This window comes from Trichosurus vulpecula, chromosome 7, assembly GCF_011100635.1.
Source record: "Trichosurus vulpecula isolate mTriVul1 chromosome 7, mTriVul1.pri, whole genome shotgun sequence".
Taxonomy (NCBI): Eukaryota; Metazoa; Chordata; class Mammalia; order Diprotodontia; family Phalangeridae; genus Trichosurus; species Trichosurus vulpecula.
Genome location: NC_050579.1, coordinates 123226140 through 123244778, shown reverse-complemented (window position 1 = coordinate 123244778; position 18639 = coordinate 123226140). Strand labels below are relative to the sequence as shown.

Here is an 18639-nt window from a genome sequence, read left to right as displayed (position 1 = left end):
AGGAAATTTTCCTGACTCTAAGGCCTTCTGTCAGTTTTTCCATACTGTCTCTTTCTTTGTGAAATCTTCGCAGGTTAGAATTCAACGATATTTCAGGGCCCCTGTTTCAGTACAAATCATCTTAAATATCTGATTATTGCAACCCAAGAGCCTCCACTTTTATATTTTATCAAATGAGATAGTATATATAAAGTACTTTGCAAATCTTAAAGTGCCATGTAAATGCCGGTTATGAACAGTTATCATTATAGAATTGTTTTTGTTGTTGTTGTGTTTGTCCTTCGTTCTTGAAGGGACCATGACATCAGGGAAATGATGACATGACTTGTAGTTGACTTTGATTTGAATGAGGGAGTAACTATGCAAGGTCACCAGCCTCACTTTCTCCCCCAGAGCCATCTGGGTCCAGTGGCCTGATATTTGCCAGGACGACTGGAGATGGCCCAGGATACACCATCATAGAATTACACAATTACCATACAGCTCAATGATAACTGGCATGTGCACTTGATCACCAGGACTCAGCTGCCCTCTCACCTTGGGACTTCCTTCTGTCATGCTGGGCCCCTTTTCCCATAGGTGAGGTTTTCCCAAAATGCCCCTATTTGGAAGACAGGTTCAGGCCAGCCATGTAACATTCCCCTCCCAGCTGTACTTCTGACTTTCTAGACTTTATTGCCATTCCCCTGAATGGGAACCTTGCCCCACCTTCCCTTTAAGCTCCTTGAGGAAAGGGACTTTTTTAAAAATTGCATTCCCAATGCTTAGCATAGTTCCTGGAATATAGTAAGTGCTTAATAAATGCTGTTGTCTTCTTGATAATGAATTTTCATTGAAGAAAGACTCTGGGGAAAACACACTGACATCCGTATGTTTTTTTTCAGCTATACCCAGAGGCCAAGTATTCTAATGACATTCTTAAAGAAACATGGGGCAAATTTTTAAAACATAAAGAATCAACGATGTCTAGCAGTCCTGTGAAATGGGGATTTGGCAGAAAAAGGCAGAAGTGATAAAGACGACAAAATGAGAAATCATCTGTACATCACAAAACAAAGAAACAAAATACTATGCAAAGAATCAGTCACTTATTTATGTTAAGAGTTCCTGATCTCATGAACCTTTTCATACAAATATAGCTATGTGGTTTTTCTATCCATCTAAATAGTATTAGAAACAAAAATAATTTATTATTTTTAGTGGGAATTATGTATACATTTAACTATGGTGATGTAAAAAGACCACATTGACTTCTCAGGGACTTCTGCCTTCGGGAGCAAACTGGCATCCTGAGGGATGATATATTTAGTCAACTTGGGAAGATGGCCACCCCCCATTGCATTTTGGTTTCTGAATGGGAGTTGAGAAGGTCTGTTTCCTTCTGGTTGGTACCTCACACTTTAAGCATGTGAGGCACTAAGACACAGATCTTATTCCAAAACACCATCTAAGTGTCCAAATGATTCATGTAGTTGGTAAGATCCAGCTTTCACATAAAGACCCACTGATCCCAACTGACAGCTTAAAAAAAAAAAGACAGGTCTACATAAGGCACAGGGGAAACCGGAAGTCATTTCCTACTCTCCTGTTCAAAATTCAAAGAAGTACCTTATTTCCTAGAACTGATAGTGTATCTAATGGAGTCTTTTAAATAAAAGTGAGGAGGGAGGGAACATGGCTTTGGGACATGACAACAAGGGGATCCAACCTTATGACTCATTGTGGTCTAAGAGTACAGATTAAGAGAGAAAGCCTAAATACACAAGGATATGGGCTATAAAAACTGTTCCTAACCATAAACCACAAACACAATGTATCTGTTTATCTTAAGGACTATTATAGTACAAGGGAAAGGAACAAGCATTTATTAAGCACCTACTATTTCCAGAACTGTAACGAGCACTTCACAAATATTATCTCATTTGATCTTTACAACCTTGTGAGGAAGGTGCTATTATTACTGCCAGTTTTACGGTTGAGAAAACTAAGGCAGACAGATGTTAAGTGACTTGCCCAAGGTCACAGAGTTAGTAAGTGTCTGAGGTTGGATTCAAACGAAATAGCATATTCTTGTAATTTATACTATCGATGATTTAAAGAGCTCTCCTCCATGCTACAGAGTGGTGGCATCAGATTTTCTCATCACAAATTCTGTTGTTATTAATAATTCAAATATTGCTAGCATATAAAGCCCAATTTGGGTGTTTTCCTAACATTGATTCATTTATCTATTTTTGGATTGAAAGAGTATTATAGTTATCCTATTGCCAATTGTGCCCTGCCAAGCCTCTGCCTTGGATGACTCCCACCATCATACATGCTGCTGAACAATGATGGAGAAAATCCTGTAACTGTTCAGATTGGGTCCACTGCAAATTTATGTTATACAGCTTCGTTTAGGCTCTTGAAGCTGGTAGACAATCCTTCTAAACAAACTCCATAACAACTCACTTCCCACTCTCCAAACTTTTTCATCTTTCCTCCAACTTCTCACACTTCCCCTTCCTCCCACCTAGCTGAGAACCTTATCTCGTGTTTTACAGGAAAACACTGAGGTCATCCCCTGTGAGTTCCCTCTTCTCCCCTTGTTCTTATCTTCTATCACTCAGATGCCTTTGACCACTATCTCCCCTTTCACCCCTGCCTCACATGGTGAGGTGGCCTTATTCTTTTTTTTTTTTTTTGGAAGGAGGAAGGCAGGACAATTGGGGTTAAGTGACTTGCCCAAGGTCACTTAAGTGTGTCAAGTATATGAGGCCGTGTTTGAACTCAAGTCCTCCTGACTCCAGGGTTGGTGCTCTACTCACCTCACCACCTCGCTGCCCCATTGGCCTTATTCTTTACCAAGTCTAACCCCTTTTTCTGTAGAAGGGATCCAATTCCATCTGTCATCTCTGTGCTATCACTCATCTTCAATTTCTCCCTGCCTACTGTCTCCTTCTGTAATGCCTACAAACATGCCCATGTCTCTTTCATCCTCAAAAAAAGCCCTACTTAATTCTTCTCTCCCCACTAACTACTGTTTTCTATCTCTTTTACCCTTTGTGGCCAAACTGCTTGAGAGAAAGCTGTCTACACTAGGTGCCTTCACTTTCTCTCTTCTCATTCTCTGCTTAATCATTGATTATCCAGCTTCCAACTTCATCATTCTACCTCAACTGCTCTGCCATTAATTGGCTTCCATCAAGTCTCAGCTGAAGTCCAATCTTCTATAGGAAGCCTTTGCCAACAATCCTTCTTATTCCAGCCCCTTCCTTCTCTAAACAATTTCCTATTTATTTTTTCTACATTTATTTTTGTAAATATGTTGGCACATATTTATTTGCTTGTTGTTTCTCCCATTGGAATGTGAGATCCTCCAGGGCAGGGGCTATCTTTTTGTATCCCCGGCATTCAGCAGTGTCTGGCGCATAGTAGGTACTTAATAAATACTTAGTGCCTGCCTGACTGAATTACTACTATCCAAAGCTTTTTTCCCTTTGTACGTTATTTGAAATGACAGGGACTACATTACATAAGCCACCCAACAGTTAAGAAAAAACAAAATAAAGGAGGACATGTATATACCTGCAAAACCAGACAGAACCATCTTGAGTATATTATATAGATTCTGTCTGTTAACTGATTTCTGGTCTTAGATTATAGGTGTGTGGGTTGGAGAACTGTGAAGACTTCACAGGGTTATGTCTAATGGAGAGGTTTTGGGATTTGGCCTTGTAATTTTGGGAAGGCATGCCCTTCCCCCTCTCTCTCTCAGATGTTAGAAGATAATGAACTTCCTGTGAGCTATTTGTTCTCTGCTCTGGGAAAGGTCTCTCCTTCCCCCATCCCATTTCTCATCCTAGACTTTCAGACGCCACCCTGGCAGTTGAGTTCTGATAGGGAAAAACCTGAACGAACCGGATCAATCTTGGTCCTCCGGGTAGTTTTCGAGCCTAGACTGTAAGCCCACCCACCCCAGCCAATGGTGAGAAGGGATAGAGGTGGGTGGAAATCTTCTTCATTAAGACTATAAATTAAAGCAGGTTCCCTTTTACCTCGCCTCCTCCCTTATGGAGGTGTGCCCAAGTCTTGCAAGGTTTGTATAATAAATTTACTTTGTTTCTATTAAAGATGTCTCTCCTATTATTTAAAAATTCTGTCCCATACATAGGTCAATCTAAGTTTACCACTAAATACCACTTGATATTGCTGAAATAGAAGAAAAGGTAATAGTTGACACTTTCACTGGAGCAAAGGCCCACTAGATAACATATTTAGAAGAATCCACATAGTTTTCTAGAATAAACAGGCTTTTCTTAGCAAAGGTAAAGTCACTAAGTCAGCCCTAAGTACTACTTTTTGAAGGAGGAAAGAAAAAAACTGAGAAATGAGAAAGTGAAAAAACAAAACCTGGATACATCAGATTAATCAACTCTGCTAATTAAGCTGACTGCTAAGAGCAGTTTTGCCTTGTGCTTCCGAGCTCAAGGCACCTCATTCTCAGAAGAGTGAACAATAACTGGAAATCAGTCAAACTGTTTGGTGCTTTTTAACCTTGGTCGTCTTGGTCTGCTCTATTCGGAAGATCATTCAATCACTACTACCTTTTCCCTATTTGTAATCCTCAAAAATGTTGGCTAAAAGGCGCTTCTACATTAACTGTAGGACAGGATGTCTTTAGAGTAGTTAACATACAACCACAAATCTTTGGAGTCATGTCTCTTCACAAGTCAGAAGGTCTTGTGGTAAAGTTGTTCTCCCTGGGAAATGTGAGCTGCCATGTGTAGTGGGAGTCAGTCTCTTCAAGGTCATTGTGACACTAAAGGCCTAATGCTACTAATTTCCCCACAACTTGGTAACGTGGGTGGGTGCAGAAGAGGGAGCCACTGAATTAAGTCCTAGGGAAAAGAGTCAGGCCACGGAATACAATTGGTTCTTGACATCTAAACTGTCTACTCACTCAACAACTAAAAAGAAATTTGAACCACATTAATACAGTGTTTCAGTAGGAGGGGAGAAAAAGAGTAAGTGGGATGATGATTATTTTAATCGAAGAAATAAGGATAAAGGAGAGTTCAATTTGCAGGCACTTAGACAAACAGAAAGGGGTTAGAAAGGATTCAAGCTTTCCTGAAGTGGGCTTTGCTCCATGTCTGCAGCTTGTCCTTCGTTCTGGAAGAGGACTATGACATCAGGAAGGCGATGTCATGACTGCAAGTGAACTGGATTTAAGTGAGGGAGGGCTGTGCAAAGTCACCAGCCTCACTTTCTCCTCTAGAGCCATGTGGGGTCAGTGGCAAGGTACAGATCAGCACAACTGGAGATGCCTCCAGCGGGCCCTAACACAGACGGGGTGGGGGTAGCTTGTCTGAAAACCTCCCAGTTCACTGAAAACAACTTAATAAGCGTTCGTTAAATACCTACTTAGTGCCAGGCACTAAGCTAAGTACTGGGGATACAAATAATGAAACAATTCCTCCAGCATATAAGGAGTTTATGTTCTAATAACAAGCACATATATAAGTACAAAAAGAATAACCATAAAGAGAATAAATTTAAATAAATACAAGGTAGTCAGGGAAGGAATTAGCAGCTGTGAGGGATTAGGAAAGGATTTCCATACAAAGTAAACTGTGTTTTGAAGGAAGAGGTGGATTCTATGAGATGGAGATGAGGAAAGAGTTTATACCAGACGTGAGGGATAACCAGTGGAAAGGCATCGTGGTGGGAGATGGAGTGTTCTGTGTAAGGGGTAGAGAATGGGTCAATTTGGCTGGGCTATAGAGTGCAGGAGGGCAAGTAATACATACTGAAACTGGAAAGATGGATTATATTCAGGTTGTAAATGGGTTTTAAAAGCTAAATAGAGTATTTTATACTTTATTCTCGAGGTGGGGAAACCACTGGATTTTACTGAGTAGGGAGTGACATGGTCAGATCTGCAGCTAAGGAAAATCATTTGAAGGACTGACTCAAATAGGGTGAGATGTCAGGAAATCCAATTAGGAGGCTGTTTCAATAATCCGGGCTAGAAGTCATGAGGATCTGGACTAATGTAGGGACTGTGTAAATAGAGAAGAAGGGTTAGATGTGAGAGTTTTAAAGAGGTATAAATGGCAAAATGCAGCAGCTCACTAGATATGTGGGGTAAAGGGAGAATAAAGAGATAGTGATGACAGCAAGATTGCAAACTTGAGAGACAGGAAAAATGGCGGTGCCTTCAACAAATAGGGAAATTTGTGAGAAGGGTTGCTTTGTAGGAAAGAATAATTAATCTTGCTCTGGACAAGATGAATTTGATATTTCTTTAGGACATCTATTTTGAAATGTCCAATAAGCAGACAGTGACTTGAGACTGGAGCTTAGGGAAAGACTTCTTAAAGGAGGTGAGATTTCAGTTGAGACTTGGAGAAAGCCACAGAACCCGGGAGGTAGAGGTAAGGAGGGAGATCATACCAGGTACAGGAAGCAGCTGGTGAAAATGCACAGAGTAGGGGGACTTTCAAATGTGAAGAAAAGCAAGAAGGTGTGGATGCCATTGGATTGGTACATGGTATGAAAAGCTTGATAAGAATCAGGCTATGGAAAGGCTTTAAAAGACAAACAGAGGATTCTGTATTTGATTCTGGATATAATAGGGAGCCACTGTAGTTTACTGGGGGGGGGGGTTGGGTAATAGCATGTGATGTGGTTAGTCTTACATTTCAGGAAGAACATTTTGATAGCTTAGTGGAGGATGGACTGAATTTGCTTTGCTTGATTATGCATGTACAAAAGTTTTATTTTGTTTTTTAATAGAGGAGGAAGGTAGAAAGAAGTTCTGAGGATAATTTCCTCCTCACCCTAGGGGGAAGAAAAAGAAAGAAAGGCAGAAAGAATCAAAGATAAAGAGGACAGGTTTTAAAGTTATGTACTGAATTCTTTAAATACTCAAAAAGAAAAGCAAGCTTTCTACAATGGAGATTTGCAATTTCATGTATAATTTCTCTCCAGCTCTATGAAATATGAAAATGCTAATTTTTTGGTTTCTGTTAAGTTCTGAATAAAAGTAAAATAAAAATGCTAACTGGCACAGAGCCAAGCACCAATCACTGGCATACATACTCCACTGGAGCCTTCTTCTCAAGATGGCATCAGACCACTACTCTTTGGTTTTAGCCATTCCCAGTCCAGTCTGACTCCACCTAATTATACCAGTATCCAACCCTCATCTTTCCATGTTTTCCACAAAAATAGCACTAAGAATTTCGTCAAAAGCCTTACTATCATCTAAGTAAGCTATTACCTATAGCAGTCCTCTGCTTTCCCATTCTAGCAACCATGTCAAAAGAGAAAAATAAGACTAGGCTGATATGACATGTTCCTGATAAAACTGTAACAGCTACTTATTATCACCACTTCCTTTCTTGAGATGTTTTGCACATATCCCTTTAAAAATATGCCCTCCGATTTTCCCAATAATCAATGCCAAGCACATTGACCTGGAGTTAGCAGAGTCTATTCTCTTTCTGTTTTTGGTATTTTCTCTTTTCTAGTCCTGTGGCACCTCTCCTATTCTCTTTGATCTTTCCAAGATCAAAGACAGCAGTTAAGTAATAATATCTACTAGTTTTGCTTTGGTCTTTAATTACTTTTTGAAGTCATTATGAGAAAACCAGGTAGTGTTCTGGTATCTTCCTACTTATCTTGTGCAGAAGTTCCCTACTGGGTATTTTGTTTCTTCCCTTTCCAATCCAAAGATTATTTTTTTCCAGATCAAGTCAGAATAAGAACTGAGCAGCAATGTTTTCTCTGTCACCTTCCATTGTTACAAGCAGCCCTACTACCCCTTCATTCCTCTTTCCCTCAATACAGAAAGGCAAGTTTTCTCTTTCCCATTTCCTTTTCAATTTAACATCCTTTTGATAAAACTTGCAAGGCTCTAGGCAAGCACAGTTTTACCAGCCTTTGTCAGGTACACTCCACCTCTCAAAAGGAGCCTGCCATTCCTGTATCGTAAGCAAGGGTCTCCATATATAAATCCCACTGTCAGACATCACCTTCTTAACTAAATGTTCAGGTTCCAAATCTGCCTTTAATCAGGAGGAACAAAGATAATTTACTTCCAGATGCTTTTTCTTCCTTGCTTTTGCAATTAAAATCTTTCTTTTTTCCATTTTTAAAGAAACAGTTCAGTCTCTCTTAGGATCTACAGTTCAGAGAGACATTCTTTGAGCCCCTCTGCCTTCTTTTATAGGAGAGAGGCCTGACTGATTATTTGGCCATAGCAGAAAGATAAATGAGGTATACTCTATTGCAGGTCACTGTAAATTCTCCCTTTTCGCCACACTTTCTGGAAGTAAAATCCCATTTGTCATTTTTTATGGTAGTTATTGTTCCCAGCTCCTCTGGAGACCTAATCATATAACTGTAACTCTTATCTCTTTGGCCCTTTTATAGGCACCTTCAACATCCTTTCTATCACTTTCTAACTTCCTTCCTCTCTTTTGATTTCTTTCTCCCCAGGCCTTTTTTTTTTCCACTATGACTCCTTTTAAATTTCCCTTCCCAAATTTCAATCTCTAGCTTTCTTCACAATCTCAGAATCCTAGAAATCTGCTTGCTCACCCTCACATCTCCTTCTTGGCTCTAAAACGTGAGCCTTTTGCTCTATCTAGATAGAAACAGACTACCAGACCACTTACTGTATTCTCCTTGACATGGCTCCATTCTCTGACCATCTTTACCCCAACCAGAAACAAGGATTCCACTCCCAGTTCCCCCTCCCTTCCATGCACTTCTGCCCTACCTCCCTCCCAACCTCCTTTCCACCATTCCCATTTATGTATTGTCTTTCCCTATTAATTAGAAGGTAAAGCCCTTCAAGGGCAGAAAATAGCTTGTTTGTTTTTTTTTTATGTAAACCCATGTTTAGCACAATGCCCAGCAGACAGTAAGAGCCTGAGAAATGTTCCCTTTGCCCTGTCAACCAAAAAGTGCTCTATTACTGCCCACTTTTACTCTTATTTCCCTTTTTGCTTTGCTCTTCCTTTCTCAATTTTGGTTGAAATTTGAGAGTATCAGGCTGGTCAAAAAGTTTTGGAGAAATTTTACACCAGCATCTTCTTCTTCAATGACATCGTTTCACTGTACCGTAACTTCCCCGGAGTACGGTAGCTCTCTGAACGACAACTTACGCTCGACCTTTGTCTCCAATTCCAACTATGTCTACGCTGTGCTGAGGGCTCTTATCTTCTCCCTTTCTCCACAGGTATATTTTACAATATGTACTTGACCAGAAAGATATCAAATTACCTTGATTTAATTCTTACCGAGCTGCTCCACGGCCAATCAAAATTAGTAAGATTTTACTGACATGTGTAGCTTTGTTTCACAACTTCTGAGAAACCCCTCTTGTCTGTCAATCCAGCAAGTCAACTACCTGGAGCTCTGCCTGGGAACTTGACTCATGGCCTCATCCACCTCCACTTGCAGCTACGATGGTACCCTTCTGACTGATGTGTGGCATCAGCCTAATGCAAGCTTGCACTCAATCTGTAAGCTTGGACTCTCCTTAGTTTGCATCCTCTCCAGGGTAAGAGAGGCAATTAAATTTCTTTTTAGCTTAAAGGTTTTTCCCTTCAAGATCCTGCTGAGTTACAGGCTGAATTTACAGATAACAATAAACAGAGACCACACTAACAGTGATAATTCATTTAACCAAGGAGAGTCGACAGAAATTTGCAAGCTACCATCTCCCATGGGGCACTCACTATGTAGAATGTAAACAGAATTGGTCACATGTATTTTAAGGTCACACGTACTTTAAGGAATCATCTTGGAGCTATGGTGAACAGAACTCATACATAGCCTGAAGAGCCAGCAATCAGGTTTGAATTATTCTGCAATGGCAATGATACATGGTTATCTTTTCTTTTTTTGGCAGAGCAATTGGGGTTAAGTGACTTGCCCAAGGTCACACAGCTAGTACATGTGTCACGTGTCTGAGGCCGCATTTGAACTCAGGTCCTTCTGATTCCAGGGCCGGTGCTCTACTCACTGTGCCACCTAGCTGCCCCTTATACATGGTTTTCTAAAGGATTCCCAGAACTGTTGTCCAGCTAGGAGTCTAAGCTGGTTAAGTGGGCTGATACACTCTTCAGAGTGAGGGCAGGGAGAAGATCAGCTCTCCCTAGCAGAAATGGGGAGAAAGGTCAGATTGTTATCATCTGTAACTTCACAGAGCCTCTCCAATACGCAAACTGGTAAGTTCTGAGAACATTTTATAAAAACCTCTACGAGCCTATTAGTATTATTTATAAAGTTTCTATTAAAATCCAGGCATGGGCAAACTGGGCTAAGCCAAGAATTAATATTTGTATTGGCTGGCGTTATGACTTATTATAAACCCCCAATGTTGGTTGCTTCTGCATATTTCTTTCTCCTCCCTTCCCCTGCCCGCCCCCACCAGAAGAAGCCACACAAAAGAAAAAAAAATTAAAACCGCATTTTCATTTAAGATTCTTTCTACTCACCAAATCTTAATTTCAAGAAACATAAAATACAAGCTAAAATAAATTTATCAGTTGTCAGAGATGTATATTATATGTATTACAAGATACAAAAATAAGAAAATCAATAGTAATTTGGCTACACCAAATGAGTTGTTCTTAGTTTTTTTTTTTTTAAGGGAAATGAACAAAATTAGAAATGAAATTTAAGTTGCATAAAGCATACCTACCGGAAACCTAACTACTGTCACATCTGTCTTTGTGGCTTCAACCAGGAAATCCATCCAGAAATCCACAAGCTCTTGCTTGGCTCCATGTGGTTCTGTAGTCGGCTTCATAAAATGCTTATATATCAAAATGGTCTCTACAGTAGACTTGAGGTACCTACAAGTTGGAAAATTTGATCCAATTAAATCAGCATTTATTTAGAAATCTATCATGTTCCAGGATCTGTGCTAAATGGTTGGGACACAAAAACAAAAATCAAAGAGTCCTTGTCCTTAAGGTCTACTGGGGGAAAATAATATGTGTATATATAATTAATTACCAAATAAATTAATTTATTTCTATGTACAATCCCAGTTTTTGGTGAATTTAATGATACCAATCTTTTCCCAATAGTAAGGAGTTAACCAACTACACAGACAGGGGGAAGAAGAAAGAGGTGGTGCATGGGATCTGAGTGACTTGTAGTTGGGAAAATTAGCTCATAAGTCTCTAAAGGTTGGTTATAAAAGGAATGGATTAAGTATTTACATGGTACTACATGCCAGGTACTGCACTAAGCTTTTTTTTTTTTTGAACAAATATTATCTCCTTTGATACTCACAACCACCTTGGGAGGTGGGTGCTATTATCATCATCTTCTTTTTACAACTGAAGAAACTGAGGCAAACACAGGTTAAGTGACTTGCCCAGAGTCACATAGCTAGTAAGTGTTGCAGGGTGGATTTGAACTCAGGTCCTCCTGATTTCAAGTCCAGTGCTCTATTCACTGGTGCCACCAGCTGTCTCTATACTATCCCATACATACTATATAATAAGCATGTGAAGCACAGCTTGGTGTAAGGAAATCTGGCTCTGACAGTACCCATCTGACCCTAGGCAAATCACATGCCCATTGCACTCATTACCTCACAAGGAAGAGTAAGTACTTCATAAAACTGAAAAACGCTACGGACATGTGAGTTATTATCACAGGACGCTAACTGGCCGAAAATTCAACTCACTTCAGACAAAGCAGAATTCCAGGCCAGCAAGTGCTGTGTGCTGAACACAGATGTTCTTATAGATCTAACACAGGAGAGAACAGAAACTGAGGCCTGAAAAAAAACTACTGTCAGAAAATGCTCTGCCTGCCAGGAGCCCCCTAGGCAGCCTGGAGGCAGCGACATCTGCGTTGGAATATAGGTTATTATTTTTTTTTACTTGCTGCTTCTCTCTCTTTGAGATGAAATCTTTAATTCAAATGAGCTGAGTGGCTTCTACACGCCAGGAATGCCTGAAATGAGTATGGTTTTGGAAATGAAGCTCCAAACGCAGATTTTGGGGGGTGGGGGAGAGCAGTGGGAGGTGAAGACGGTAACCTTCTCTACCTATAGTTCCATTCTGTCCTACCAATTTTTTAAAAAGTTAATTCATGAATGATGAAATCTAATTCCATTTAAAAAAACAGATGGATGGGTAGACATGCGGTAGATATATAATTGATCAGTCCAAAAGCGCTATGTGCCAGGCACCATGTTAAGTGTCGGATATACAAAGAAAGGCAAAAATTCTGTCCCTGCCATCAAGAAATTCACATTATTATGGGGAGACAACATGTAAATAACTAGGTATATGTGAGCTATATTCAATCAATCAATCAATTTATTAAGCACATACCAAGTGGTAGACGTTGTGCTTAATGCAGGGAACCAAAAAGGGGGAAGCCAGTCCCTGCCCTCAACGAGTTTTAAATCCAAAAGATTACAATCTGGTGGAGGGTAGATGAAGGTAATCTAAGAAGGGAAAGCTTTAGTAGCTGGGGAGGGGGTGGAGTGTTGGGAGAGACCAGGAAAGGCCTAGAGCAGAAAGTGGGATCTGAGCCACTTCTTTAAGAAGCCAGGGAAGTCAATATTAACATAATATTAAAATGTGTTATTCAAAATAGAAGGCTAACTAAAAATAAACAATGAAAATTCCAGAACTGAGTATGAATTCCCTGGAAAAATGAAGGAAAGTACTGAGAAAAAGACCATGGATACTGAGTTGGGAAGCCTATAAATAAACTGGAGTTTTTTCCATCTTTGTGTTTATTCCATTAGATTTGCAATTGTAAGATTTCTATAATCATTAATGTGCTTAGGACTAACAGACTTGCTGTTAGTGGTTTTTAAAATATGACATAAACACCTAATTAAGCACAGGATGACATCACTTGGGTCTGAAGAAGACCTAAACTGTATTACTCAACATTTATTTTTCTTATAACCATCATAGCTTTTCTCTAGTCTCCATTTATTCCATTACACACACACACACACACACACACACACACACACACATACACACACCCACACACACACACCCAACAAGTGAGTCCTATAAATACATATAATATAGTAGCACATGGCCTTGAATGGTTTGTGTAGAAGAAAATAGTTGCATATAAGAGCATTAACTTAGCAGAAGATTACCATGCGGGTGTCTTCAGTTTAAAAAGCTTCTCAGAAGCCTGTATCACTCTCAAATGATCATTAGCAAGCACACTGGCACCAAGGAAAAATCCAACTTCCCAGTAGCTCTGGAGTTTTTCTAGATTTCCCTTTTTACCAAGAAGACTACTTAGTTTCACTCCTGAGAGAATAAAAAGAATTCAGATTTTACAAATGTATACTTGATGCACAATATAGGACTTTCTTAAAGCATAATGAACTCTTGATTTCTAACAGAAATAAATGATGTAGGTCACATTTTGTCTTCATTTATGCAAACATCTGATAATTCTTCGATTCCTGACAGAATTCTAAGTGTGTACCCATTTCTTTTAACTTTGTGACAACATGCTGAATTCTGTGTAATCCTGAAAACCAGGGCTGTTCAACTCCTGAATGGTTTTAGTGGCCACAGACAGGTAAATGATGAAACCTAATTCCATGGATAGAGAAAGGGTCCACATAAAAACTTTGGATGCACAAAAAAGGACTGGTCGAGCATCCCAAAGTATAACATGCAACAAATACAGTCATATTATATAATTAGCCCTTAATACAGTAAAACCCTCAAAATGTGTACTCTTGAAGTACATATAACCTTAAAATATTTGTGGGCTTAGTTCCTTCTCATCTTCCACACTGCCTAGTCCTGTCAATTTTGCCATAATGATAACAACAATAAAAATGATAATAGCTAGCATTTATTAAGTGCCTACTTTGTGCCAGGTACTGTGCTAAGGGCTTTACAAATATTATCTCATTTGATCCTCACAACAACCCTGACAGGTGCTTATTATCATCTTCATTTTACAGTTGAGGAAAACAGAGGATATATGACTTGCCCAAAGACACACAGAGAGGAACTCAGATCTTCCTGACTCCAGGCCTTCATAACAACACTCAAAAATGGGCCCCTTCCCTTTTCTAATATGGCTACCACCACAGTGCAAGACCTCATAACCTCATGCCTGGACTACTGTAATAGCCTACTGGTTGGTGTCTCTGCCTCAGGTCTCTTCCTTGGCCTAGTCTATCCTCCACTCAGGTATCAAAGTGATCTTCATAAAGCATGTTACTTCCCTTCTTAGTAAACTCCCAGTGGCTCTCTGTCATCTTCAAGGTCAAGTAGGATAACATCTTTGTTTGATGTTCAAAGCTTTTTATAACTTCCCCACCTCCATTTCAGTCTTTTGTACATCTCATGATCCAATGAGACTGGTTTCCTTGCTGTTCCTTGAAAAAGACACACCATTTCCCAACTCCAGGTATTTTCAATGACTTTCCCTCTCTCTCTCTCTTCATCTCCATCTCCTGGCTTCCTTCAGATGACTCACCTTCTACAAGAAGCCATTCCTGATCTTCCTTATTGCTAGTACCTTCCCTGTTTTAATTATCTCAAAATTTATCCTGTATATGCCTTATTTGTACATAGTTATTTGCATGTGTCTCTTCCATTAGTGTCTGAGCACCTTGAGAGCAGGATTGACTTTTGCCTCTTTTTGTATCCCCAAAGCTTAGTACAGTGCTTGGCACATAGTAGACACTTAATGAATGATTGTGGATTAATTGACATCCTATTTTGCCTTGAACAGTTTCTTAATCCCTTCTTACCTAGCAAGCATAAAATTTAACCCAGCCCAGCAAGAAGAAACATAAACTCTGAAAGAGTAGATTCCAAACTAATGAAATTTTATTTACATTAGTTGTGCTGTCTAGTTATATTTTAGCACAGAGTACCTACCTTCAAAGGCAGAGATTTTAAATCAAACCTGGTTCCCCCCCGCAATACATTTTCCTTAGGCATAATTTCTACAGTTGTTAGAAAACAAAATAAAAATATCTCCTGTACTTTAGAAAAAAATATGAAAAACATTTGCTTCTAACTTCGCAATGGTGACTGGCTTTATCAAGCCTGTCATAAACCATATTCAGTTGGAAAATGACACCTTTGCAGAAACTCTACTTTCAAACATCCAATTGTCATCAGCTATTACTAAACATGCAAGCAGAAATTCAGCTGTCTTCCTGTGTAACTGGAAGTAATGATCTGTCTGTGAAGAGTCTGAGTGCTTGTGACCCATTTAAAAATAAACTTACATATCAAAGAATGTATGACATCAAAAACCATTCAGTCTGATTTTCAGCTATTGTACTTTTCTTCCCCTTCACTAACTTCAGGTGCCAAGTTTCCTATATTTATTAGGCTTCTGAAAAGCCGAGCTGGTAATTTCTTTTTGTAATTCTGTGTTTTATTTACCAGTCGATAAGTTCATAATAAAATAGAAACTCATGCCCTATAGGATGGAAAAGACTTGTAATCCTGCCCTGACCAGTATTTCATCACAGTCTCTTCAAACTGACTGGACAATTTCTTAAAAGCATCTTACCACTTACCGAATCTATTTAACCTTCAAGGATTTCTCTGAAATTTTAATGCTTTGTATACTAGCAAGCCCTCACTCACATAGCAATTACCTAGAACCAACCAATAAAAAACATGGTATGCTCTAGTTCAAACACCAAAGCAGAAACCAATTACATAGTTTAGACTTTTACCAGGGGTCAGGGGTTTGCTATTCCGAAAAATAATTTATATTATTACAGCAATAGTTCCTCTAGAAGCTGCAGCACCCACTGGAAAGGTGGCATTGAGAACTGCAGAAGGCAAAAATTGATTAACAACAACCTCGGTGTAGCTAGACAAATGTGTCTAATATCCTGGATAACAGAAAACATCCTAGAACTGTGCATTCTGAGAACCAAATACTGGTCTCTAGCAAAACAGAATGAATCATTGGTCAAAGGGAACCTCAGAATTTTAATTAGAAAATCAGCTGAAGAATCAAAGTGAGTTTGAAAATATCTAATAGTGAGGCATAGGGTCCATCTGTCCATAATTTTCCTCCATTATATCTGAGTGATAGGAGGCAGCTAGGTGGTGCAGTACATAGGAAGCTGGACTTAACCAAAAGGTTGTTGTTCATTTCTGTCCAACTCTTCATGAGCCCGTGGACTACGTGTGGTATGCCAATCCTGCTCATGGATTGTTGGTTTCTGGTTGGTAGTTTTTTGCGGGGTGCAAATCAAGATTTGCTACCTCCTTCTCCAACGGATTAAGGCAAACAGAGGTTAAGTGACTTGCCCTGGGATAAGGATCCCAGGCCACATTTGAACTCAGGTCTCCCTGGCTCCAAGCCCCTGTGCTCTATCCACTGAGGCGCCTAGCTGCCTCCAGTATCAAAAAGATCTGAGTTCAAATCCCTCCTCAGGCACTTTCTTAGCTGTGGAACTTGGGGACAAATCACATAACTTCTCTCACTCTCAGCATTAGTATCCTCATCTGTAAAATGGGATAATAATAGAACTCACCCCAACAGGATCAAATGAGATAAAAAATACATGCAGCATTTTGTGAACCTGAAAGCATTACATAAAGGCTGGGCAGGAGAGGCTTCCCTTTCTCAATTTCCTAGTGGATCAACAAAGGGTAATCAAGCATAAATGCTAGGTAGGCGAGGCTTTTCTTTCTTGATTTAAATAAGGGGGCAATTACCAACTTTCCGGAGCTCAAAGGAAGATTCGAACTGGTGTCCAGCTGCCAGAAGGAGGACTGCATAATTAATTCCTGACTGTAGTGTTGGCTCAGACTCAAATGCCTTTTTGAACCTATGAAAACAAACACATAAGTTTACTTTCTAAATCATGAAATCCGGGGTGTGCTTAGCTTCTGTTTGCATTACTACAATGCTCAAGCAAGTAAAAAGATTCCACTGGCTTTCACCCCAGAGTCCCAGTCCCAGTTAAGCATTCAATGGTTTACATAACCTCTTCAGTTTCCCTTCAGCCACAACATACCACTTTTTGCATTTTATAATGGGGTCATAAAGGAGACCCAGTAGAAGATCAAAGATATGGGTATTGGGGGAAAAAAAAAAGGTTTGCCTCTACTGAAACACATTGGTGAGGAAAGGGAGAATCTAAAAGACAAATCTCATTTCCTTGGGTGTGACACTCAGTTCTGTAGCAGTTGTGCAAAAAATGAAAAATGAGAATATACAATCCACAAACGATGTAAATTAAGAAAGAGGGATGGTGGCTGTGCGTAGTAATTTGGATTCAAAGACAATCAGCCTGAAATGAACCCTTTCTGTGAATATTCATAGAAAGGAAATAGCAGCCCCACATCATATGCCATGCTGGCAAAGGTTGAGAATTATGCACAAGCCCCAGGGTGAGAACAGCACATCTGCTGTATTTTCCTGGTGACGCTTTTCAGTATCAGTTTTTAGACAGTTTCTTCATAAACTACATCATTATTTAGGTAACAGTGTCATCACTCAATTGCATTTCATTGAGGGGTTCTGGGAAAAAGAAAATGTTAACAAAGGGCTGTTTCTCAGGCACTCAAATGGAGAAGTACAAACATTTGTTGGGTTGGTTTTTTTTTTTTTTAAAGGTCTACTTGAAAAACCGAAGGGCATCTGGGTGGCTCAGTGGATTGAGTGCTGGGCCTGGAGTCAGCAAGGTCTGAGTTCAGATCAGCCTCAGACTCTTCCTAGCTGTGTGACCCTGGGAAAGTCACTTAATCCACTGGAGAAGGAAATGGCAAATCACTCCAATATCTTTGCCAAGAAAACCCCATGGAGAATTAAGTTCACAGGATCACAAGGATACGGTTGAATGACTGAACAACACCACCTTAAAAACAGAAAAGGTGATTAAATACAAAGAAACTTGCTTACAATCTGTTATTTTAAGGACACTAAGAAACTTTAAAGGTGGGAAAAATGACTTCCTCAAAGACGTCAAAATTTCAAAACTTAAATGGAAAATAGTTTTCAAGGTTGGAATGATGAAATGTGATCTGAGGCAGTACTATGAAAATGGGCCCTCATAGAAGGGGAAATCAGGAGACTTGTTAAAGGTCCAACTCCACAAGTCATTTAACCTCTCAAAGCCTCCGCTTCCAAATCTGTAGAATGGGAATTTTACCTACATTGCCTACCTCAGAGAACTAGTGCAAGGATCAGGACTTTGTAACTGCATGGAGTCATAAAACTGTGAGCTATCATTATGTCCTGATGAATGCTAAAGATCATCTTCTTCCTAAAGGTGGCATTTTGAAAACTAGAACAAACCTCTGAATGAAAGCAAAAACCAGACGAGCATTAATCTTAACTAGCTGGCTCCTGTAATTATGTGCTCTTGAATTGGGAAAATAATCTATGACATTTAGCTGTTCCTTTATTATAGCTATTAAAACATTTTTCCCCCCTCTCCACAAAGTGCAAGTCTTTTACATGACAAAAAAAATGAAACTAAGTAAGCTGGCAGCAGGTGATCAAAGACACTCCTACCAGGGAAAATGTGATTTGTAAACCATTCATAGACTCATGGGAATACACCAGACAATCTGTCAGGCACAGTGTTAATGCAGGCAAAAGGGAGGTTCACCATTTAGATCTAAAATT

The 18639-nt window shown here is 39.6% G+C and overlaps 1 protein-coding gene across 1 annotated transcript in view; it reads right to left on the bottom strand.

Annotated features, from left to right (window-relative positions):
- Positions 1-18639, bottom strand: part of MAP3K5 (mitogen-activated protein kinase kinase kinase 5) — a 201214-nt gene that overhangs the window by 112243 nt on the left and 70332 nt on the right. The window contains exons 7-9 of the mRNA XM_036767595.1: positions 16722-16834; positions 13151-13310; positions 10703-10856 (exon numbers count right to left, since the gene is read on the bottom strand). Of these exons, the coding sequence (XP_036623490.1) occupies positions 10703-10856; positions 13151-13310; positions 16722-16834 (427 nt within the window). The remainder of the gene's footprint in view (positions 1-10702; positions 10857-13150; positions 13311-16721; positions 16835-18639) is intronic.